Genomic DNA, 25370 nt, shown 5'->3' with positions numbered 1-25370 from the left:
TTTGTAATTGTCCTGTTTAAACATCTCAAAGTTCACCTTCTTCATGGTACCTTTACCATATAAGTGTTGATAGAGGGGGAAATTGTAGCAGCTGTGTTTTATCTGCCCACTTCCTTTTGAAATATTTTTTTAATGAATACTGAAAAGCTTGTATTGAAGATGATTACTTAGATTGGAAGTTGTTAGTGCTATTTTGGGCTCTGTTGCTTGCAATTACTCATCTGTTTCTGTGTTGCATCTTACTTATTAATTTGTAAATTTTGTATCTGTACATGCCACTTAATATACAGATATGCAACACTTGACTGTTTTATGTGGACTATTACAATTTAAATGATCAACAATAAAGATGAACAAGAAACCCTCCAGTTTTCATATACTTAATGGAGTTAATTGCCTTGTTGATGTGCCTTCCCCTAAAGGGTATGAGACTGAGGCAGCTTTTCAAATACATAGTTGCTGCAGAGAAAAGTGGATGGGGAGTTCTTAATGTGCATAGTGGAGAGATTAGAATGTTATAACTAGGCATTAGGAAAAATGGTCTCTGGTAACGATTAATGGAGTGAACTGCAGGTCTCCTTGGACACTCTACCTCTTCCTTCAGTGAAGTTTTTGAAAGCTAGATGAGTACTAGGACAACACCACGTAGCTATAGCTGATCTTGTGTGGGGTTCTCTGTCAGAATGATTTAAGAAGTTCCTTCTAGACACATCACAATGTTTTTGTGATATTGCAAGTTTCTCTTCTATAAAGTATGTGTACAAGTACACATGCTAGCCCTTCCTTTGTTGTGTGAAATCCTTAGTTTATCATAGCCTGATGTGGTGTTTTTTCTTGTTTGTTAATCAACTGCTGTGGGGGAGAGATGTATTTTTTTCCCAGAATGGAATTATCCATGATTAGAGAAGGTAAAGTTGCAGTGAAAAGACAGCTGCCTGGACAGCCTCATGTGGCAGATAGAGGGACTAGGAGGAGAAGTCCAAAGACAACCAAATATGAGAAACTGTCTGAAAACTTTGAGAGCAAGGTTAGAAAACGACTTACTATGTGCGGCTCTAGACCTATTAGATACAGTAAAGCAGAATGAGGAAAACCGAAGAGGTTTGATGTTAAAGGTCTCTTTTAGGACCAGGGTGACTTAACCAGACTGTCTTGGAGCACTGTACATTGAATGACAACAGCCTGATTGAAATGCTATGGTGATGTTGTATATAGATAACTCTAAATATCTTAACAGGTACAATGCTGTTTGCCAGCCAAGATATTTTTGTCGTATCCCCCCTCAATTGCATATGAGTCAGCCTTTCCTTGAAGTTCCTTTTAGTAGATCGATAGTGTACCATAAGCTCACTTGCTTTTCTGATTCTCTCTTACACAGCTGAACACAGACTGGAACAAATATGATGACAGGTTAATGAAAGCAGCTGAAAGGGGTGATGTGGAAAAGGTTTCATCAATCCTTGCCAAAAAAGGAGTCAGTCCTACTAAACTGGATGTGGAAGGGAGATCTGCGTAAGTAACTTCCAGTACTCCAATAACAGCATTGGGAAGCTACTTGAAAGTAACTCAATTCCTAAAGCTTGCTGCTGGTCTAAACCCTCTTTTTTTTAATATATAAATCTATGCAATAAATCACGTTAAATTCTAGCCTTGTCTAAATTAGAATACCAGAGAGCTAGAATGTGAAATTCTCATAAAAAATTTTCACTTCAAAGTGAAGATCAGTAGTTAAATAATTGTTTTTGCCAGATTTGAACATTAAGGGGAAATGGAAAGCGTTTTGGTTTTTCACATGGTTTGCTGATTTAAGGTAAATAACTTTCTTGAGAAGTAATCATTATCTTGGTCCTTAAGGTAAAATCTGTGAAACTCTTAACTGGATTTGAGTGCTGTCCAAAGCTGGATTTGTACCATATAATGTTTCAGTATACAGCTCTTTGCTTTGAATTTCCTGGTTAATATTAATGGTTTTGGGTATAAAACAGTTGTGCTTAAGCAAGGTACTTTCTGTTTTTAGATTCCACGTTGTAGCATCAAAGGGAAACCTGGATTGCTTGAACACCATCCTTATTCACGGAGTTGACATCACAGCCACTGATGCTGCCGGTAGGCTTACTCAAATGTCCAGCTGCAGCTTGAAAAAGTACACAGCTTGGGTTTTATTTTGGAGTAGAATTAAGCTGAACTACAGAACTTCCTCCTTTCTGTGGCTTCCTGTAGTTGGCAAAAAAAAAAATTGATCATCTGTGTGACTTGTTGCTGAACTTTGAGGAAACTGGTCCTGTCATGTAAGGTCATGAATGCAGCAGAACTTAAGAACTTTGGTCTGCTGCTGCTGTAACCGTATATATAGTCTGCTCCAGACTCACTGTTGAGATCAGCATTTCTGGGGGAGAATAACAACATAAGAATGGTTTAAAATGAATTTGTTTCATTTAAATACTAAGTGTATTTCACTGAGACTTGTACTGTGTGCAGTGAGGATTAAAATTAAATGATACGTTAGGTGTTTGTGCACCCATACTGAGCACTCAAATTCAGAATACGCCTGTGCTACCTTCTTCATTTGCATGTGTGATATCAGAGTTGGTGTGAAGGTCTTATGGGGGAGGTTGTTAAAAATGCGTGCTAATTTTGCCTCAGAAATTAAGGTAAACATGGTTAATGAATATTCTCTTGTTTTCAACTTCATTACAGAAATAATCTAGCTTCCTTCTGTCATGTAACAGATTATTTTTTAAATGCTTATGTGGAGTAATTTGAAGTATTTTGAGATTTATTTCACTAATGAACTTGAATCCTTGGTTGCAGTTTCTCTAAAATAAGAAAAGCCTGTGTAACAAATAGTGAAATATACACAAGAGAGATGACTTAGTTATAGTACTGACAGAATTGATGGGGGAGACGGGGACGGTTGCCTCTAAAATGATGTGAATGTTGCTCTGAACTGTCTTTTGTCGTGAAATTGGTCTGATGACATGTGTGTATCTGTTTCATACGTCTAGCACATGATTAGCAGTAATGAAGCATATAGAATTATGGAGGAGGAAGATGACAGTTTTTTTCTTCAGGTGAAATAAACTATGCTAATGTTTTAGTGAAGTACAAATTAACTTCTGATGAATTAGTATTACAGGATTAGTAATATACTTTGAGAAACAACATAGGCATGTTGAATTTTTGTGTGGTATTTCTAAATGCATGTTCAAAATAGATCCTGAATTGATGTTGATTTTTTTTTTTTTTTTTTAGGTAGAAACGCATTGCACCTAGCTGCAAAATATGGACATGCTTTATGTTTGCAGAAGCTTTTGCAGGTACTGAAAAATAAAACTTGTCTGTTATGGTTTTTATTCTTGAGAATAAAAAAAGGTGCTCTTAAATATACTGACTCAAAATTGAGACATGCCACTCTTCTTAAACAATTACATGCTTTTTAAAAAAAGATAGTTCTGTGGAAAAGACCTCATAGTAAATAACAGATGGTGGCTAAAAGAGTGCTAAAATAAACTTTCTGTCTCTTCACGTAGACAGTCAAATCAAGTTGCAATTTCTACCTCTTAAAGAAAATGGAGTTGAGTGTCTTTTAAAGACTAGTGCTCTTTTTCTGAACGTTTGTATTTAGGAACAGTAACACTGAAAGGTCTGCTCAAGGGTAGTGTTTTCTTCAGAAGATGAGCGTTTACATCCATAAACTTTCATTAGTGAAACAGTATTAGTGGGTTGTCTTAGGTTTGTGGGATATTTATTTTTTTCTTCATTTATTCCTAGTCAGTTTATACTCATTTGAATTCTTTGGAACTTTCAATGGGTTCTTCTTGTCTTCTGTTTTTGATGCAGTTTCCATGCAGATATAAATGGCACACTTTCTGTGGAATGCCAGAACTAGTAGTGATAGTGGTAGCAAAGGAATAATCATGGAATCATTTAGGTTGAAAAAGATCTTTAAGGTGGCAGAGAACCTTGGCTGTAGTGAATTAACTTTTGAAAGTGCTTGTGAAAAGTCTGTAGTGAATTACTCATTTTCTTTGCATGGTCTTAATTTACTTCTACAACTTTTCATCAATGTGTTTAGAGCACTGAAGTGCATATATGTACGCATAGCTCTTTCATGTATGTTATTATATTTGTAAACTACAAACTTTTTTCTTAAATCAGTTTTTATTGTTCAAACCTCAAAATACTTCAAGTTTTGTAAGTGCAATCTGAATCCTAATTGATAACAGGGGTTACTTATTTTAACAGTACAATTGTCCAACGGAGAATGTGGATCTTCAGGGAAGAACTGCTCTTCATGATGCAGGTAAAAGGCTTTTATGGCAACTAATATGAAATCTAGATTCACTGAATAGATTAATTGTCAGAGGGGCCAAATTCTTCTCTTTTAATTTTGATGACTGTAATAATGAAATTAGAGAAAAAGTTCTATATTGTCATGACACTTGTCCTCAGTAACAAACTTGTTAACTGTCTTAGCAGAGGTTGTAGGTCTGAAAGTCTCTTCTAATGTCCATGAGTTGCATGGTAAAAATCTTAAGCAAGTATCATGATCAGTGTTTTAGAGCAATGATGCTAATAGGTTAAGATAGCTTTACTCTGGATTGTCTGCATCCTCACTATGCTATGCAACGTGTCGAACAGTAGTGTTTGGTCTCTTTCACATGCTTTAGAGATGGCTGTGTGAGAGCTAAGTCATAGAGCCTTGTCATGCTTTAACTTGGTTGCATGAATTTTTGTGAAACAAATACACCCAAGGAGGTGTTTGGGGTTTCATGAAGGCTGTTTTCAGCAGTATAACTTTTGCTCTTTCTTTGTCTCTTGAAAGCTATGTCAGACTGTTCCTCTAGCATACAACTACTGTGTGATCATGGAGCCTCAGTGAATTCAAAGGACGGTGTAAGTTGCTGCTGATAGCATTTTCGTGCACGATTTGGAGTTCTTGTACTTTCTCTGTTTTCTCTGCCTTTCCTTATTTCTTTCCTCCTTCACCTCTTCAGGACGGGAGGACACCACTAGTGCTGGCCACTCAGATGTGTCGTCCCACGGTTTGTCAGCTTCTGATAGACAGAGGAGCAGATGTTAATGCCAGGGACAAACAAAACAGGTAATGCATGCAGAGTGTTGTCAGAATGCCTGCTGACACTTAAAGGGTAGGAAGCTGTCCCTTGGCTTTCAGACTACAGAATAAATATGCTAAATTCAGTGGAAAAGAATCTGGGATTTAGTTCAGAAGTAGATGTGCCAGTTCAATAATGCAGATAAGCGTGGCCTTTTTTTATTGCTTGTTCTTGTGTTTAAAATACATGTAGGCTTGTTACTGCCAGCAGAGAAACAGCAGCTGGTTATTTTAAGGTTTTGTCTGTCCAAAGCTGTATCTTGCACCCTTTGGGATCAATATACAAAATGGGTCATGACAAAACTGGTACCCTTGTCAAGAAGTACTTGAGTCCCATTGGAGCTCCAAAGGGACCTAAAGGCCTTGAAAAACTGTTTGCGTCTCTATTCGTGAAAGGGGGCCAGGGGAGGGCTTTTCTATTTGTAGCTGCTACTTCTGCCAGTGATTTCTTGGAGGATGGCTGCCTCGTGGCTAATGGACATGAGGCTGCTGTGGGACAAAGCATGGGTACTTGGATTGCATGTTCTGAAGCTGGCGAGTGTTTGGAAGGCATTGCCAGGACTCCCAAGCACTTGTGTGCCCGCTGCCCAGCTTTGTCTAAACTTCTTGTGTGTTGTGCCTATTGAGATTTCTATCTAAATGGAGAGGAAGCCAAATTCATGGGAGTTTTCAAAACACTGGGTGGCTCTCTCAAAGGCAGTAGGTTTTTCTGAGTTTCATGAAAATAGTGTCCTCGTTTGCTTTTTTAAACACTGACCAAATGAACTTCCAGGCTTAGTTTCCTCCCTTTATAGAGGAAGGATTCATTGACTCAAGTTTGCATGATTAGACATAAGTGTATGAAGAATTCTTTCTGTAAGTGATTGGTCCATTAAAGTGTGAGATCCTGGAGTCTGAATACAATCTTTCTCCCCATCCTCAGGACTGCTGTAATGTTAGGCTGTGAATACGGCTGCAAGGATGCAGTAGAAGTTTTGCTCAGGAATGGTGCGGATGTTAGTTTGACTGATGGCCTTGGTCATGACTGTGCTTACTATGCCAGAATTGGTGACAATATTGACATTTTGGCTTTAATAAAAGCTGCCGTTGAGGATTCCAGCAAAGGTATGAAGAACATGGCTATAACAGTTTGCTGTTATTCTATCATTAGAATTGTGTGTCTTCCCACTGCTGTGTCTTCAGGAACTGTTTTTTTGGAGGGCAGCTGTAGTCCTTTGAACAAAAATGTGATAAATTGCTTGTTTGGGCAGGGAAAGAAGGCTTTTGTTTTCTGTTTGTTTTTAGAAAAGCTTTTAAGGTAAATGCAGGCTCTGGTGCCTCCAGGTATTAACGCTACTGAACCTGGCATTGCAATACTGATCATAGGAGTTACTTAGCCTTATTTGTAGAAGGACCTTGTACTTGTGAATATTTCCATATTTGATTAACTGGGGTGGTGGTGAATCTACCTCTTGAAATGTCCTCCTGAGGTCAAAACCAGATAGAATTAGTGGAATGTGTTGCATGAATCTGAATGAAATGCTTTTTTTAACTTCCTACTTTTGTGGTGCTTTTTTAGCAAGAGATACCATGAAGAAAGGGCAGCCTGAACAAAAGGTAAGGCTGTTTATATTCAGTATCTTCTAAGGTAGTACATCACTTGTATTGGTGAGAGTGTGATTAAGATTGTGCTATGATGCAAAACTAGTTCAGTATTTTTTTGAATTCTTAACCTCATATGTAGCTGGGAGGATGCCCTCTAATCCGATGGTGTGGCTGTTTCTATTTGAAAAATATTTGATGATGTGCACACTCAGGATTAGAGTTTTGATAAGCATCCTATTTCCTGTCTGGGTGAGATCATAGTGACCTCTTACTGAGAAGCTATCTGTCAAAATGTGGATGCTGGTAGTATTGCCCCCCAGCGGAAGCTGAAATGAAGGCTGAAAGCAGCCCAGTGTCCCCAGAAATGGATGTCTGCAGAACACAACAGGAATATAAATTAATACTTTACTGTTGCAATAACAGATTATTAATATGTCACAGAAGTGGAATTGGCTGCATGCACAGGAGGAGGTGAATGTCAAGCTGTATCAGAAGGAACATAATGCTCAGGTAAGCGAGAAGGATTTTTATGACTTGCCTATTACCCCATGCATAATGAACCAGACATGCTAAAGACAAGATGTGCTTGTAAAGTAAGCATTAGTGATTCCATTAAGAAAGGTCGTATATATTGCTGTTTACTTAAAACTTAATTGCATGACTCGGTAATGTGGCAATTATGCAGATAAGCTGTAAACTTTTTTCAGGAAAAGACTTGTTTGTGTAATAAATAGTTGCAAGTCTGTTCATTCCTTAACTTTTCCTAGGTCTTAACCTTATGTATACCACTTTTGCCTGCAGTAAAATCAGTCACAAAACTGGAAGATTTATTTTTTTAACTTTTCAAGAGACGTGTGTTTAAGTGTCTTACTAAAAATAACAGATGTCATAATCGTTCTACTAACCATTATTAACTTTCTCATCTCATTACTATGTCATTACAGTTTTCAAAAAGGTAAACAACGTTTTAAGCTATGGGGAACAAACCACTGAGAAATTGAGGCCTGCATTCTGAAATGCTTTGTTAATAAAAGGATAAAGATCTCTAAATGCAACTTCTCTGGTTTGAGCTAAAGTAGTTACCACTGTTAAGGCGGCGATTATCAGGCAAGAGTTAAACATGCTTTATTGTTTGCATGTGAGCACTGGACTAATTGACAGTGCAAAGACCTATAATTTTCATGTGTTGGATTTATTATAAGTTACCGGGATGATTCTTGTAGCTGCTTGGAACAGTTAGCACATTTAAAGGTTGCTATGTTTCTTGCTGGTGAAGGCTTTTTCATTCACCTTTGGCTGCAGTGGTTGGGTTTCAGGAACTGTTTTAACATTAGTTATTTTTACTTGTTAACAGACAGCAGATAAGCAGCCTCTTGAGTGCTGCCAGCATTGAATGTAATCTTAATCTGCTCAGACTTCAAAATGTGTATGTATGCTCCTATGAGAATGAGCAATCTAGAACAGAAGAGCTTGAAGACTGGAGCTTGTGCTGATGTAAACCTTCAGAATGAAACAGACCTGGAATAAGGCCACAGAATCATTAGGGCAAGGCTTGGTGTCTTTAGAGACTGTTAAAACTGTTGGTTCAGATTCTTTAGTTTTCCCAATGTGCGTGTAGCGTGGTAGTGTTGTTTTTTTTTAATTTTATTTTTTACTTTTAAGGAATTGGAGTTAGAAAATCAAGATTTGAAAGATCGAATGAGAGAAGTACAAGAGGAGCAAAGGATGCTGCTGGATAGAATCAGCGGGCTACAACTACAATTGAATGAGGTAAACCTAGACTTGAAAGCTGTAATAGCCACCTGAGGCTGACAGTGAAGGCTGGTTGAGGCAGAAAAGAAAGCATGTGTAATTAGAATGTAGTCGTCACTGCTTTCCTGGGAATTACTTCTGTATGTGTCACTGTCACTTTCTTCTGCAGCAGAAGCATTTGCTTCTGTAATAGTATTCAAAATGAGAGGAGGCATGTTACAGTGTCATTCACTGATACTCAGAAATTTTAAGCAATGATATTTATGGCTATACTTTACTATGTAATGTGAACCATGAGGTGTTCTGACATGTTGTAATTTTGGGTAAACTTAATCTGCACAATTAAACGTAGTTGTTGTGAGTACTTTATCATAGCCACTGCTTATTTTCTAGCTGTTACTGTGAGTGACAACACTGAGAAGAGTCTTCAATTGGCAAAAACAGAAGCAAAGGTTTTCCACAGGGAATTTCTCACCCAAATTTGAAATCCTGTTTTTAAAAAAAGTTCCCTTTCCTTAGAGGCTTAAATATGACCAGTACAATTGAGGAAGGAAAATAAAAACAGGGTGGTTTGTTGTTTGTTGTTGTTGTTTTCTTGTTTGGTGGGTTTTTTTCTTTGCGGAGGCTCACATTTGTTCCTTCACTGCATTTTTGTAGAGGTACAGTTAAAAAGCATATATAGCTTCCTCTAAATGCTGCATGTGGATAGAAAGAATATTTCTTAGAATCATTGTCTTGTCTGAACTTCTCTCTTAAGCATTGCCTTTATAAAAGAAACAAAACCCACAAAATCCTTAATACTCACTTCCCAAAATAAGCAAACTTCTACTGAAAAAATGTACTTTTCTGCCTCGGTAGTGGTTGATCTAGATAATTAAAAAGATACTCCAGTTTCCTACTATGCATGTCAAGAGACATTGCTCTGTCAAACGTCCTTAACTTCTGTTTATTTCTCTTGCCAGAGGTTAGATGCTAAATAAAAGAGGAACAGTCAGAAGCATGTAGGATTAGAAACTGGGGTAGACTTGTCAACTAATGAACTGTGTATAAACCCCTTAAACGTTATTGAAAAAATGATTTGTGGGGGAATTTTTTTGTTATTTTTGCAGGAGCAAATGTTTGCAGATGATCTTGAAAATGAGGTATGATATATTACCTTAAAGCATCATAGAACTAAGAAACAGGGGAAGTGACTATTGCATTTGAGTAATGGTATTTAAAACTATAGAGAAAAGAAAGCTATTTATAAATACTAAGTGAAATATCTACTGGTATGTACTTATTTTGTAAAGGAGCACAACACTTCTATTACTACAAATAAAATATAATCCCTGTGGCACCTTTAATGCAGACTTAATATTGTAAGCATATCTCTAGTGACTTTCAGTAATGCAAGATGAATAAATATTAATAAATTAAACAATAGGAAATTATATTGGTGCATATTCCCTTGACTCATTCTTCAGGACTCCTCTGGTAGAAGAGCAGTGTTGAAGAACTTCAGAATCAAAAATGTAGGGATTCTTTCAGTGCTGATCTTGGTTGAAGTTCTCCCTAGACCCTTGACAAAGTTGCTTGAGATCTTATAAATCTGGCCATCCTTGTGGCTTTGGCTATTTGGCACTCTTTCTCTTTCAGAAAGATGAGTTGAAGAAAATCCTAACTACCAAGGAAAAACAGCAGGAAGAAAGCTTAAGAACTATTGAAGCTCTCAAAGCTAAACTCAAATATTATGAAGTACGTTAATTGATTTGAAATATAACAATTGATATCTATAGTAGTAAATACTTAAGCAATTTTAAATTTTTGAAACTCTTAAATGGTTGTCTTACTGTAAAAGCTTTCCTTGCCCTTTAATCCCTAGCTTAACATATAGTAAAAGTTTGAAATTAATTTTGAAATTAATTTTGAAATTTTTTGTGTTTCTTGCTGTTTGCTTTTAGGTTGACTTTGTGGCATCTGGAAGTAACTTTGGTAATAGTAAGTTAATTTCTTAAAACTTGCTATGCATGATGCAGTGTTAGCATACACGGACAAAGGGTGGGTTTTTTGTTGTCTCTTCTTTTTGTTGGTCTTAACTATAGTCAAGCATAACGTGTGTGTCCACACCTCAAACCTGAGTAGTCAGCTGGGCGCAGTTGGGTTTGTACATGAGTGCTGGGGCCTTATTGATCAGTCTCGCTTATGAGTGTCTGGTCTTGTGAAATGTGCATTTTAACTCTGCTACATCTTCTAATAACATGGAAAACAAGCTGAGCAAGATCCGTGCTCCAAATTGAGCTCCCCTTTCCATTCTTTGTATCTTAGTATCTAGCTTATGACAAGAAAACCACGGTCATTGTGAAAGCTTGAATGTAGGCAGGTTTGAAAACTACTTTAAACACAAGACCTCAGCTCACACTTCTGGTAGAAACTACTCCATTTCCAGAAACTGAAGTCTTTTGCATCCAATGTGTTACAGGCCTGTAACTTGTGTAACTTAATGTCACTTCATCTGTCAAGAGCAGTCATGAGAGCTGTTTGGCTGCCTGTCAGGAAGGATCATTTATTTGGAGTGCAAGGGCATGCTTTTCCCTGGTGTGTTCATATGCAGACATGCAGCTAGCTCAAGGTGGCTTTCATGGACTGTTTTGCAGAACAATTTACCTAGCCTGGCACAGTAGGGGTGTTTTTTCCTTAGGACACCTGGAAAAACTCCTCCTATGTGACTTAATTAACAAGTTGTTTTAATACTAAGTGTCTAAAACACCAACATGCAGCCTAGTGCAGTCCCATTGAACAGAATAAAATTATGAAGGAAAATCATAGTTCTTGTGATCATATATTACTGTTTTTAAACAGACTAAATGCTGTTTGCTTTGAAAATCTAGGAAAAGAAGATTTATTACTTAAACAAGGCCAGGTGTTTGCTGTGGAGTCACAGGTAATAAATATTTTACCACTTGAGAGAATTTTAAGATAATAATGTTTGGGAAAGCTAAATAGAAATGTACATATATTAAACTTGCTTCTGAATAAAAAAACTTTCAATACTTGCCCTGCTATGTTTATTTTTAACTGCTGGTGCCCTCTAGAGTTACGTATGTGGCAGAGCTTTAAATGCTGTGAAATTGTTGGATGCTGAATGGTCTGTAATGAGCATTCTTAAAACTGAATCAACAGACTATTTGATCAATAGTCACAGTGTACAGTGCAATTGGGTATTCATCTCCAGAGTTTTTTTCTACTTTAAATTCAGCTGAAATTCAGAAGATTTTTTTTTCCCCCTGCCAGCTATACAATAATTTCCTGACAATTGTTGGCTGATAGCTAGCTACCTTTTTAAAGAAACAATTATGTTATAAAGAAGGTCAATCAGACCCTTACAGTGAGTCATGTATGATAGGAATTGGTTCTAACTGACAAGCTGCTCTTATGCTTATTTCAGCCGTAATGCTTCCAGAAGTGAGTGATGGCTAGAAGTAAATCTGTACATCATATGCTTTCTTGCCAGATTTCACTGATACATGTAGTTTGTACGTTTTGCTGGTAACACAGAAAAATCCAGTCTGTTCTGTCTTGTTTTACATAAGTTCTAAGACTATTGGGTTAACCTCTTTTTTTTATTTTTTTTTATTCTTAGTTGAAGTTTAAAATGAGTCTATATGTAATTTTATTTTTTTTTAAAAGGTGGGGGGGGAAGGGGGTGGGCACAGAAAGCCAACCAACCAAAAAGACCCCAAACCATATCCCAAGCAGGAATTAAGTGGCTTTAAGCTAGTCGTGTCTGGAAGCCACATACAGTTTTCCGGTCCTTGGAATGTGAATGAGGTCATGGGAGCAAGTCTGTGCCGTGTAATAGCCATCATGGCTGGCAGGGAAGTGAAGTTGGTACTGAAGGCCACCTGACAGGAGGCAAACACTTGGTTTTTTTTTTTGAGATACCCTGTACTAGACAGTAAATGGCAGAGAAGGTTCTGTTAACCATGGCATACCCTGTTTTGATTCCTTTTAAAATTATTTTCACATACTTGAGGGGCAAGGGAAATCTCTTAATAAATTGAAGTTCTTCAAGCATGTGAGTGGTTACGTATGAATAACATTATAAGGGAGATGAATATACTACATCTGCACTTTAATGCCAGTAGGGTCTGATGGTTGGGAAACAGTAATGCAGAGCTGTATATTCAAGATTTTAATGTTGAAAGCTGGAATACATGTTCTGTAATATGGGCAAGAACAGATTAGTGTGTTTCTAAGAAAAAAAAATAATCTCAGGCAAATTTTATGCTTATATCAACACAGGTTTAAGACAGTCACGTGTATGACTTGTCAAACCTGTAAAAGTGTATCCATTTTGTGCCAATTTATCTTCAGTCTAGGTCTATGCTGAGACCCCTGGAGCTCTCACTGCCAAACCAATCCTCCAATTCAGAGAAGGAAACTTTAAAGAAAGAACTTGACAACGTGAGGACCTGCTATGGTGCAGCAAAAGAAGAAATTAGCAAATTGCAGAGAGAACTGTCTCACAAGGTATCTGAATGTAAAGCTTTGGCATCAGAGTGTGAAAGAACCAAGGCAGAATCTGATGGACAGATAAAACAACTGGAAGATGCTTTAAAAGATGTACAGAAAAGAATGTTTGACTCTGAAGGCAAAGTTAAGCAAATGCAGACCCACTTTCTTGCTCTGAAAGATCACCTGACTAATGAAGCTGCTTCAGGAAACAGCAAGCTAACAGAGGAGCTGAAGGATCAGTTGAAAGAAATGAAAACTAAGTATGAAGGGGCCTCTGCTGAAGTGGGAAAACTAAGGAACCAGATTAAGCAGAATGAATTGCTGGTGGCGGAATTCAAGAGAGATGAAGGAAGGCTAGTGGAAGAAAATAAAAGGTTGCAGAAGGAACTTGTTAAGTTGGAGATGGAGCGAGATAAAAGGGGAAGAAATGTCGTGGAGTTAGAAGGGCAGCTCAAAGAAACAGCAGCAAAGTTAGCCCACTCTGTAACTTCAGAGAAATTTGAAAACATGAAGAGTTTGTTATCAGGTGAAGTGAACGAGAAAGCAAGGAAGTTAGCAGAGATGGAAGGAGAGCATGAAAAACTGCAGGCAGAGATTCTGCTTTTAAAGAGGGAATCTGAGAGTCAGAAAGCTAAACTTGCTCAGTGTGTGAAGCTAGAAGACCATGAAAAAATGAAGAGTGGGTTTGAGCAAAAAAATGAGGAACTTGGGAAGACAATTTCTGATTTATCACAGAAGAATCAGACTCTGCAGAAGGAACTTGAAAGGTTGCAGATCGATAACAAGATGCTTAAGCAGCAAATCCAGATGCTAAAAGCTGAAATTAAAAGCCAGAATGTGCCGTTAAAAATTCACGAAGAATTGAAGAAAACAAATGATCTGACTGTTGGTGACCTGACCAAAAAGCTTTTTGAAATAACAAAGAAGTACAATGAAAGCAAAGCTGAAGCTGAAAAGTTGCTGGCAGAGAAGAACAACTTGAGTGAGAATATCGGCCACTTCCAAGCTGTGTACCTGTCTCCAGAGCAGCACGAAAAAGAAGTGGAAGCCTTAAAATCTAATGGTGTTGAACTTGAAAAGCAGCTTTCTGAGCTTCAGAAAAAATATGATGATGAACAAGCAAAAGTGTGCAAACTAGTCTCTGAAAATGCAGTCATAAGAGAGACTCTCAGGGATCAGTATGTGTTGGCTACAACACATGAAGAGGTTAAAACAGTCCTGAATAACACTCTGGATAAGACTAATAGGGAGCTGTCAGATGTGAAGGAAAAAATGGAAGGGATAAAGCAAGAATTCATGAGGGTAAATGAAGAAAATGGAACTTTGAAAAATAAGGTTAAACTCTTAGAGAATCAATTACAAACTGAATATATAAGTTTAAAAGATCATGAAACTACAGTGACTACTTTAAATAAAAGCACACAAGAACTTCAGGAGAACAATATTGCAATTATGGCTGAGTATAAGAGGGGTCAAGAAGAAATTTTACAGTTGCATGTAGAAATTGAAGCCCAAAAGAAGGAACTTGACACAATTCAGGAATGCATTAAGTCAAAATATGCCCCGGTTGCCTCCTTTGAAGACAGAGAACAACTCTTTGAAGCCACAGTGAAAGAATTAAAAGTGAAGCTGCAGGAGCAAGCCCAGAAGTGCAGAGAAAGCGAAGAGGAAAACAAGAGGTACAAACAGGAGAATGAAAAGCTCAAAAATGGCATTTTGTCCATCCAGAATGACTTGCAGCAGAACTATATCCTTGCTGAGAAATCCCACGAAATGGAAAAGATGTTTGCAAGCAAAATGGAGGAGTTAAATAAGCAACTGAGAGAACTGCTGCAGAAATATACAGGTGAGAAAGAAGAGAAAGATGAGCTGCAAGAGAATACCAGGCAGCTGATAACTGTGCAGGCTCAGCATCTTCCGGCAGAACAAATTGAAGTCTTGAAGAAGGCTCTTGGTCACACTATAGAGGATCTAAAGGAAGCCTTCAGAAGTAAGAAGGAATGTTATGACAAAGAAACACTAAAAGTAGGAGAACTACAGCAGGAATTGTCAGGGTTAAAAAAATCTTCAATACCTTTGGTAGAATATACACAAATGAAGGAAATGCTAGAACAAGAAATTGTAGCAATCAAAAACAGCTTGAAAGAAAAGGAAGAAGAAAACAGAGTTAAAAATGAGGAAATTTTGAAGTTGCAGTCTGAGATACAGCTTACTCAACAAGCTTTAACCGACCTGGAGAGCAAAGAAATGATTGACATGGCAGAATACCAATCCATGAAAAGTACTCTGGAGGCCCAGATTAATAGCATAGCTGAAAACTTGTCCAAGATGAATAAAAAGTACAAGGAAGCATGCGAGGAGGCTTTGCAAGCTAAAAAGAGTGAGCTTTCCTTAAAGGATGAAAAGGAGTTGCTTCAGTTACGAAGTTGCAGTATTGAACAAGAAATCAAAGACCAGAAAGAAAGGTGTGATAAATCACTGACAACAATTATTGACTTGCAGAAGAGAATACAGGAATCTGCAAAGCAGGTGGAAGCCAAGGATAACAAGGTAGGATGTGTCGGTTAATACTCTTGACACTTTCAGTTTAGTGGTAAGGAACTAGACTTCAAATACCACTACTAAGGTATTCAAAGCACAACTTTGTGTACTGAGCATTAGGTCCCCAGAACTGGCCCAAATTTGCTGAGATGAAGTCCTGGCTTTGGTGGCATTATACGAATGTTGGTTTTTTTTCTCTAATGCTTGATATGTTTCAGGCATCATATGTAGTGTCTAAACTCTAAAACTTCCAAGCTGAGTTTCAGACTTCTAGGGTATAAGCTCATTCTCCCATCGGAACTGTATTTGTTTAGTATCTCTGGCTTGCCTTCTGATGGTTTGTTGGTCTTTTTAGAAATTAGACCTAGAATATCTTTAGAGCATAAGTAATTTATGTGGCTGGCTGACCTCCAGGGTCCATACCTTACAAATTTCAGTGCTAGGAAGCAGTATGTGAATGAGTGATAGCATGTCATGAAAATGGAGTCTTCTATCTTAGCAAAGACACTTTAGTGTGGTGGCAAGCTGGGACAACAAAGACCCTTCAGTGCTTGCTGGTCTTCATCAAACTTCAAAGAATGTTAAAGAATATTCATTTTCAGTGAGACATCCTTAAATGAGGGTTTTGTATGCTTTTTTTTTTTTAAGATAACAGAGCTGCTTAATGATGTAGAGAGGCTAAAACAAGCTCTTAATGGCTTGTCTCAACTTACGTACACCACTGGGATTCCCTCAAAGAGGCAGAACCAGCAGGTTGAAATGCTCCAGAACCAAGTGAAAACACTGCAACAGCAGCTAGCTGTAAGTAAACATGCAAGGTGTTGACTGAAATGCAGTAGGGTTGCTTACAGTTTCTGGTATAAACAAGGAAATACATATGTGGTCATAGGGGTTGACTGTAGGCTTAGACTTCAAAAGTAGAGTATTCATGATTTCCCCCTCACCTGCCATGGTTGCTTTTTTGTAAATCTGTCTGCTTCCTTCTGCGCATTAGAACTGCAACATTTAGGAACTTTTCCAGATAAAAAAGAAAAACAATTTAGAGAGGATTTGTGCTTACGAGGTATACTGCTGTAGTTCATGCTAAGACCATTTCTGTATGTAAGTTCCACATGAATATTTTCTTGCAAAAAACCCACCAGCCATGTATATTACTGAAAGAAAGTGAGGTGATCCATCCTTAATGGATTTCATTTTGTGTTCCCTTGTCTACAAACATTGTGCAATGTATTGCTTATTACATACTAACAGTTAAGGGGAACACTTTATGGTAAGCGCTGTGACTTTTGTGCACAAGCATGTTAGTGGCCCCTGTGACTTCAATAAAGCTCATAAAGAAAGCTACATATGTGAGCAGAGTTAGTGGTAAATCTGTACAAAAGTAGGATACATCTTTAATGGTATCTGCAAGGTTGACCCCATCAGGCAAACTGTTCTTAAATTGGGTGATTTTAAACAAATGCTAATGCTGTTGATAAGCATTTCATCTTAGCACCTGGGCTGAAGCACTAGAGCAACCTTTTTGCAAGTAAGCAAACACAAGTGAAGCAGTGACTTTTTTCTTGATTAATGGAGGGGATATAGCTAACCTTAACCTTGAAAATCTGCTTTGGCTAGTCTGTAAGTGCACAAAACCAAGTCCACGAAGTTGGAAATAGGCAAAAGTAGATGTTAAAAATCTGATGACTTCACCTTCTCTTCCTATCTTCTTTTTATAGGATGCTAAAAGGCAGCATCAAGAGGTAGTTTCAGTTTATCGGACACATCTTCTTAGTGCTGTACAGGTATGATAGTCCCAAGTTCAGATTGTCTTACTCTGACATCTCAATGCAAGAGATTCTTGAGACTCGTTTCTAACTGCCATACTGGAAGACCTCAAACTTGAAACTAGCATCAAGTACTGGTTTTCATGAGTTTTAACTTGGACTGATTCAACAAAAAAGCAAACACCACTATAAGCTATTTATAAGCTATAAACTTATTGTGCCATCTTATTACCATTTATCTGTGTAACTAGATATAACAGTAACCTGCTTTGAAGGGTGGTGGTGTCAGGCAGTGTGACCATGTTGTTAATTCTGCACATCCCAGGTAATGCTGGAGAGAAGTTGTGTAGAAGTTGGAAGCTTAATGCAGACTTATTCACTTGCTGCCACTGAACAAAGAGCTGATCAATTAATTCAGGTCTTCCGATTTCAGATAGAGCATGCAAAGGAGGGGCCATTACTACAGCAGCAGGCTGTGGAGCCCAGAGGATAGGAACAGTAATTTTTTGCAACATCAAGTTTTCATAAATGAAACTGCTGTGTCAGAGACAGACCCTTCTTTCTCTCATGAGAAAAAAACCAGCTGGATTCCTGAAGTATTTCAGATTTTCCCAGAGCAATAAAAATGCAGCCATGAGCTAAGACTTTTGGGTAATGTTAAAGAATCTCCTAATATTAGCAATGGTTGGTTGGTGCTTCATGGTCATCTTAATTTTTCTTGTAACTAAGTGTTTGCTTGCTCTAGGGTCACATGGATGAAGATGTCCAAGCTGCTTTACTACAGATCATACGAATGAGACAGGGACTTGTTTGCTGACGTGCTTAGTGCCATTGCTCTTGAAGGTGGCTGCATCTTGTAGTAAGAGTGCTGTGATTACAGTAGTGATAACCTTCATGAGATTTATATAATTATGATGATATAGCTGCAATTAGAACCTCCAAATATGAAACAACTTACAAAGCTGAAATATTATCTTCTTGTAAAACAGTAAAATAGGGCTACTAAGTTTCAGATCTGATACTACTTTCATTACATAAATAAAAGAAGTAGAACCTTTTTTAAAATTGGTATGCAAACTGACTGTCAAAATGATGACATAGTAGTAAAATTATTTTAATGTCTGATTGACCACTTATTAAAGCAAGGCCTATACCCAGAAACTCTAGTTTATGCTATAACTTGAATTCTCATGGTATGGTTAAAAATAAACTATGCTCAAATGAGCTTGGCTAAGTATTGTAGCTGTATATCTCCTTTATTGATTAAGTGAAAGTGGCTGTTTTGTCACATAAGCTGATCAAGACATACTACAACATGCTTAGTAAGTCAGCTGCAAAGGCAGATGAAAGGTATTTAGCTGTATGTTGTAACTTGGCTGGCCAAGTTACAGACTTTATTTAACTATAAACTTAAGATGTAGTGCCTTCGCTTTTTGCAAGACTTAAAAATCGGTTTTTCCATCAAAACACTAACTTTTATGTTTGCCTCCTCTTCCTTGCTCCCCCAAGATTTTTCCGTGAATTCTTGTAATATTGGTTATTGTAGGCTACAATAGCGGGACTGGAGTGTCATGGTTAGTAGAGCAGCATTTTGATCTAAAGGCAATAGTCCTACTTCTGTATAATTTCATTCTTCATTAGGCCTAATATGGGTGTAGACTGAGCACCTTGTGAAGCTGTACGCTAGAAAATTCAGGTATTGGATTTTCAAACACTCTGGAAGTTAAAGGTATCTTCCTCTTAACTGTAAATTATGTACTATAATCTTATTTATGGGGAAAGATGCAAATACTGAGGATTAATGAAATGAGAATTTTTATTTGCTTGGAATCTACCTATAAAACAAGACAGGGCTTCATTTTTAACTGAAGGATGATGTTCCCATAAGTAAGTTTTATGGCAGAAAACATGAAATTTGGGACTATTCAAAGGAAGTAATTGAAAAATGAGCCTGATTAATGTCTGTGGCTGTTTCAGTAGAGCAAACAGTGTAAGTGCTATCAGTAGCCATGTTGACTTCAGTCTACTTGGTTGAAAGCATTTGCTTATAACTAGCAAGTAGGAATCTGGCATCGTGATGCAGAAAAGACAAACTTCCTCTTCCATGTTCCTGAAAAATAAGGACTTAAGTCAGAGTGCAGAGTTCTCTGCTTCATGTTAACTGGGCCTCCCTACAAGCTGCACCTCACAGGCTTGGGTCTCATTTTTTTAGTAGTATTATGTTTGTTTCCTTTTTAGTCCCTTTTCGGGCAGAGTCTTGTAGTAGAATTGAAGAGACATCTGCCACATAGAGGAGAACACAGACATAGTGCTGAATGTGCAGGGCAGTTTTTATTATATAAATACACTTAATATATTTACTAAATATGTGTCTGTAGTTAAACAGATCTACTGCTGCTTTCCTTTAATTTCTTAGAGGACTATTACAGAAAACATCTCAGTATATATACATTACTTTTTAGCCAAATTCTTTTATAATTGCATTACTTGAAACTCTTATTAGAGAGAATTTGTTTTGATATACTAACTCTGGCATATTTTGATATTGTATGTTTTCTTATGAGGGAGTTCTATGTATGTTTTTTCTAAATTTCTCCCATATTACATTATCAATAAAATGTTTTCTTCTTTTTTTATTGTAGTGGTCAATTCTGTAAAAGGTAAAGAAATGTAAGTAGTGTTGGCAAAGTAGTCTGGGTAGTGAAGGATACTGAACTCACTTGAATGCTCTCGAATACCAGGTAACACATTTGGTTTTTTGATGTCTGCTGGGATTATTGTTTTTTTCCTGTCTATTTCCAGAGTTTCTGGTTGGTAAAATGTTGGTGGCATTGACCGAAGCTCAAAGCTTCTACTGGTCAGTTCTTCAGAGTACATTGATTCTGGCCACTTCTACACCAAACAGGGCGAGCTATTACATCAATCATTAGGTTTGGGGATGAGCTAGTGAAGGTTTACTACTGCTTTTAGTGAAAGTGCGTTCACTTAATAGCTTACACTGCTTAGCATGATATCAGGTAGCAATCTTTGCAGAATAATTTCTTGGCACTACTGAGGTCCATTCATTTGGTGTGACTTGAAAGTGAAGGGTGCTCTGATTTCACTATTGGCTTAATTTAGTTTTTTGGATTATCTCGTCCAGCTAGTGGGACATGAAACAAGCAAGGCTGTTGTTAGGGTATGAACAATGTAAGTGAAACTTTACTGTGTTTAAACGTTGACTAGAACAAATGTTTCTTCCTTGCATCATTGGAGGAGTTGCTTTTATTCTGAGTTAGTAAGCAGAGGCTCTCTTCAGGGTTCTTGTAAATCTGTAATGTGACCTTGGGGTGGGGGGATGTGAGTGTATATATATTAGATTTCTTTTGTTGGTGTGTTTTGGTTGGTTTTTTTTTTTTTTTGTCCTGAAGACCTGACATTCAGGTAGAGTTATTTCAAGAGTTGATATGTCTAAACCTTCCCTCTGCCAGTAGACGTGTTCTATCAGCTTTACTGAGTCAGCTAATCTACAGGGCATTGTGAAGTGCTTTTCACTGAGAATTTTCTGATAGCTTTATATATTCTTCGGTGTACTACATGGGTATCTTGATCTCCAACCACGTGTTTTCTGCAGAGTGACGCTAATTATTTAAAACCTTTCTCAATTATATTTACATCCTCTTATTTTTTAGTACACCAAGTCATTTTTTCTGCTAGAGTATTTTACTTTTGCCATCTTTCTTTTAAACCGGGGGAAGATAACATGCTACTTAAACGCCAGCTTGAAACATCTTCAAAAGCAAGCTGCTAGGTGAAAATACTCACTATTATTCCACTTCTTGACCCTGACCAGAATAGATACTTGGGAATGCTGGGGTTGTACACTTTAAGCTTCTTATTTTGTTGAGACTTGATTGTTGTAACTGCTGTTCTAGCAGCTGAATTAGTGGCATGGATCTGAGGTTTCTCATCATGTTAAATGACTTGAAGATGACTTCTGCATTTTCCACACAATGTCATGTTACTTGAAGCATGAGTACAATTATTCCTTAAAAAAAATTATTTAGAGATATGTACTGCAATGGATGAAAACAGTAATTAAAATTGTCATTTTTCTATGAAATGTGAATTGGTAGTTGGGTATGGGAAGTTGTGCGGGTGTTCTGATTTGGTTTTTTCTTTGTTTTTGTTTTTTTAAATGTTTCCTTAATACTGCTATTTAGAAACTAAATCTGGATTTCCTTGGGAACACTGTAATTCAATATTTAATGTAATACATGGTCGCTCAGACTCTTGTTACCTTGGTATTGGTGACACTATAAAATCATAGTGTGCAAGAAGGTAAGCTTAACGTTTTGAGTTTTAATAGGTGTGGATTATTTAAATCCTGTACAAATGGGGATGTCTCCAGGCTCAAACTGAATGAACAAGTCCCTCGGCAATGCTGCATATAAGTTTAGGGTTTTTCTTGGCTCAATTGACTCATGAAGGTGAAGGTAAAATCTGGGTTGTGTCCACATATCAGAGAAGTTCCCTTGGCAGTGATGCTCCATGTGTTTGGTAAAGTTAACTGTGAAGTATCACGTCCCTAGTGAAGGAAGCTTTCAATATTAATGCATTCATAGACAAACATGGCTGATAAATGAAAAGAAGAAATGAGAGGTCACAAAAATGTCAAATGTAGATGAAATGCAGCTAAGAGGTTTGAGGGGTGCCTCACAAGACGTATTTTGTGATCTGTTCCATGAAACAGTAAAGCAACATTAATAAGGTAATGCAGCTTATAATTGATTGTTGGCACAATGTTCCTATTATGTAATAGCACTTTTTGAAGTGAGTGTGTGACTTCTTTTTGTTTTGAGTAGCTGACTTGGAAATATCCCTGAATCCTGGAAAGTTTATAGAGATTACTGCTTTTTTAATCTAATGCTTGTATTGCTCTGCCAACTCAGAAAATTAACTTTTAATAGAAAAAAATACATGTAATTCAGTCACAGCTATTAGATCAGATGGATTTTACATTAAGTGAAAAAGATGTTGAGCATTTAAGGGCCATTAAATTGTAAAGCTTTTTATTGTTGGACTCGTAGCCTTCAAGCCAGCACTCCACTGTGAAGAATATTTATTTTTACATTTGCAAAGTATGCTACATGACGGGAAGGGAATACATTTTAAAGGAAAATAGGACATGAAAATGTGATGGTTTTCCACTTTGTGAACAGCCAGTTTTATTTCATAATAATTAGTTTTACACTTCATTAAATGTTGGGGTTTTTGCTTATATGCTCTTCAAATACAGTGGAGAAGACTTTAAAAATTCTCAGCAGGGCATCAAGGTAGAGTTTTATAATATAATGGGGTTATTTCAAAGTAAGTTGGGATGTTTTTAAGGGTTCATCTCATCTTTGAGGGTCAGGTGTAGTATAGAAATTATTTTGGGTGCCGAGGCACTTCTAGCTGGTGTCTTGTCTTACCATACTACTTGCTGGAGTTGAGGTCTTGTAAGATATTGATTTATGTACCAATGGACAAACTTAAAAATGAGGAGTATAGATCAAGTAAAGCTGTAGTGTGATCTTGTTATGATGGGCTCAGACAAGTGACTGTCTTCAAGCAGCTCTGGGGCTTGATGGGTGGGAATGCTTATACCTTTGGTTTTAAAAAAGTTGTCTATAAGTGTTGCAGCTATGAAAAAGGGTGACTTTTCAGACCATGCAGATGTAGTCCAACTTGCAAATTCCTCTGAAAGAAGTGATGAAGGATTTTTTGAGGGAAGCAAAGATGGGAGATTTGAATTAGATGATCTTTTTGTCCATGAGAGATTCACTCAGAAAAATTAGGTAGGAATAGAAACTTAGGCAGGGAGGTGGGTGGGAAATGCCAGTTGTGGGATACCAGAATAAAACCCCTTCCAGAATATGAAGATGGCTTGAGCTTCAGGGAAACAGCCAAAGCTGCTTTTTTTTCCTTTTTTTTTTTTTTTTCTCTGTATGTGTGGGAGGCCAAGGACTTAAAAGGAGTACTTGCTGCAAGCAAGAATAATGGACAGGTTTTTAAAAGAAATGGGTTGAGAAATACCCATTAAGTATTTATGGGCCTGACTTGAAATTATGAAACTGGAATATGTTCCAGCTGGTGAGCTATTACAGGAATATACTGGAAATGGCAGAATGGGTGGTGAGGTATGATATTAAAGCTACCAGTGCATGGCCTAAAATCAGAGAGAACATTGTCCTCTAGGCTTGAAAGCTACAGCAAGGAGAGAGAGACCGGCTGTGGGTGGACTCTTGCAAGACATTTTGAAAAGCTTTAATTTTAGCTTGAGAATGAGTTAAAAGGCAGCAGGCCTTTCTTGCTCTGACTGCTTCTGTGCAACCATGGCTGAGATGAACCTGTGAAGACACCGGCTTCTGTTGGTAGTCATTGGGTTAGGCGACATTGAGGCCTGTCATGTTGTATTTAAGAAGTTGGCAGCCTTGTATCCAAGAAGTATCTCTTGGAGCAGGACACAGTGTTGGCTTGTCTAGTGAGAAAATGCAACATTGCTACTAGTGTGGTAAAGCTGGAAAAACATGGAAATTCTCAGCTGAATTTTACCTGGCCATACATGAAGAAATACTGAAGTCTTAATTTCTTTCAGTAAGACAGGGAAGCACATACACCTCTGCCTTTTAGATTTAAAATCTGAAATGAAAATTACTCCATAATACCTGTTTCTCATCAGAGGAGGATGCTGAGATGATATATGCATGAGTACTTTCTAATGCTAGTATGACATGTATTGAAAACAGCTACAGAACAAATCAGTCTGTATCATGCTGTGTGCTTGGTTGAGGCACAAAGCTGGCAAGCTTAATTACTTGGCGATGTGTTCTTGACTGGCTGTGCTGCCTGATGAGGCACAGAGCTCCCTTCTCTTGACAGCGGCAGTTCTGCAGTGCACAAATTGCCCCATGTCTGCAACGCTTCTTGCAGCAGGCCATGCATTTATCGTGCCTTCTAATGGGTGAGAAATTTGAGGAGCAGATTACAGTTTGAAATAGAGCAGGGATAAAGCATACTGATAAGAGGGGACCACTTTCTGATCTTGTATGCCCCTGCAGAAACCTGGTATCTAGAACTACAATTACTGGCTGCTGGGTGGACAGGAGATTTGAAGCTTTTGCAGTGTGTTGTAAGGGGAAATGTTTGGCTGCAGAAATGCAAATTTGAAGTGTAGGTGATGGGTGTAATACCTCTAAATGCTGATCTTCAGGAGCTAGGAATTCCAGCATGAACTGCAGTAGGGCCTGGATTTTCAAATGGTAATATTCGTGTTTTCTTTGCCTAGAAGAAAATGACCTAGTCTCCTTTTTGGAATCCTGGGCTGTTTGACGGCTGATCTGAAGCTCAGCAGAGTTGTCAAATTCCTGTAAATCCAAATAAAAGGCAACAATGTGTACGCATCTCAGCTCTTAAGTCTGATACTGTCAAGCTGTTGGGAGGTTTTTCTGGAGGTGCTGTGCTGATATCTTCCACACATACAAGGAGTGGGTGTGATGCACTCGGAAAACATTGGGACCTCTGGTAATCATGCATAATTTTGTACGAGAAATCTGAGGCAGAAATACAGTAACCCTACTCCAGCAGTCTTCTCTGAGCCTTAGGCAGTTAAGTCTCTCACATCCTACTGTTGCTAAAAGGTAAAGAAAATCAGTGGGCATTTAAGTAGTGACATGCTGTGATGAGGGAGTTTTTTGCTAAAAAGCAAAAACTTGCAGGCGGTTAGGATGGAGGGACAGCAGGGTCTGAAAAATAGGGTAACAGGGTTCCCCTAGGGTTTCAGATTTACCTGGGGAGAGTGAGGGAAGTACAGAAATAGATTAATTTGAGCAGTTTTGAAGAATCCTGGCAATCTTCTGCTGTTTTTTTTCTCTTCTAAATGAGGGTATAAAAAGAGCTGTGGGATGGTGGTACAATTCCCCTGTGCACAGGAGAGGGCTCTTGAGATTCCCTGGTTTGTCCCCAGTGTACCCACAGGGAGAAGGCTGTTGATGGAAAAGAGGACAGACAATTGCTCAGCCCTCCAAGAGGGTCTTTAAGGAAGGAGGAATACATCACTGCTCTCTACTGTTTAAAGATTTGCCCCCAGCTGA

At 37.8% G+C, this 25370-nt stretch overlaps 1 protein-coding gene across 2 annotated transcripts in view; it reads left to right on the top strand.

Moving 5' to 3' along the window:
- The window catches only part of UACA (uveal autoantigen with coiled-coil domains and ankyrin repeats), a 51031-nt gene extending 31139 nt beyond the window's left edge, over positions 1 to 19892 (top strand). The window contains exons 2-19 of one of the 2 annotated variants that reach the window (XM_056346932.1): positions 1379 to 1512; positions 2018 to 2106; positions 3253 to 3317; positions 4246 to 4303; positions 4826 to 4896; positions 4998 to 5104; positions 6039 to 6220; positions 6675 to 6712; positions 7124 to 7210; positions 8363 to 8470; positions 9562 to 9594; positions 10091 to 10189; positions 10396 to 10426; positions 11323 to 11375; positions 12809 to 15499; positions 16139 to 16291; positions 17209 to 17274; positions 18002 to 19892. In XM_056346932.1, the coding sequence (XP_056202907.1) occupies positions 1379 to 1512; positions 2018 to 2106; positions 3253 to 3317; positions 4246 to 4303; positions 4826 to 4896; positions 4998 to 5104; positions 6039 to 6220; positions 6675 to 6712; positions 7124 to 7210; positions 8363 to 8470; positions 9562 to 9594; positions 10091 to 10189; positions 10396 to 10426; positions 11323 to 11375; positions 12809 to 15499; positions 16139 to 16291; positions 17209 to 17274; positions 18002 to 18073 (4137 nt within the window). In that variant the 3' untranslated portion in view covers positions 18074 to 19892. Of the gene's footprint in view, positions 1 to 1378; positions 1513 to 2017; positions 2107 to 3252; positions 3318 to 4245; positions 4304 to 4825; positions 4897 to 4997; positions 5105 to 6038; positions 6221 to 6674; positions 6713 to 7123; positions 7211 to 8362; positions 8471 to 9561; positions 9595 to 10090; positions 10190 to 10395; positions 10433 to 11322; positions 11376 to 12808; positions 15500 to 16138; positions 16292 to 17208; positions 17275 to 18001 lie in introns of both variants that reach the window. The other variant, XM_056346931.1, reaches the window with a different exon arrangement.
- The last annotated feature ends 5478 nt before the right edge of the window (positions 19893 to 25370 follow it).

The sequence above is a fragment of the Falco biarmicus genome, chromosome 7, assembly GCF_023638135.1.
Source record: "Falco biarmicus isolate bFalBia1 chromosome 7, bFalBia1.pri, whole genome shotgun sequence".
Lineage (NCBI taxonomy): Eukaryota > Metazoa > Chordata > Aves > Falconiformes > Falconidae > Falco > Falco biarmicus.
Note: the sequence above shows the minus strand (reverse complement) of the source record. Positions and strands in the feature narration are given on the sequence as shown.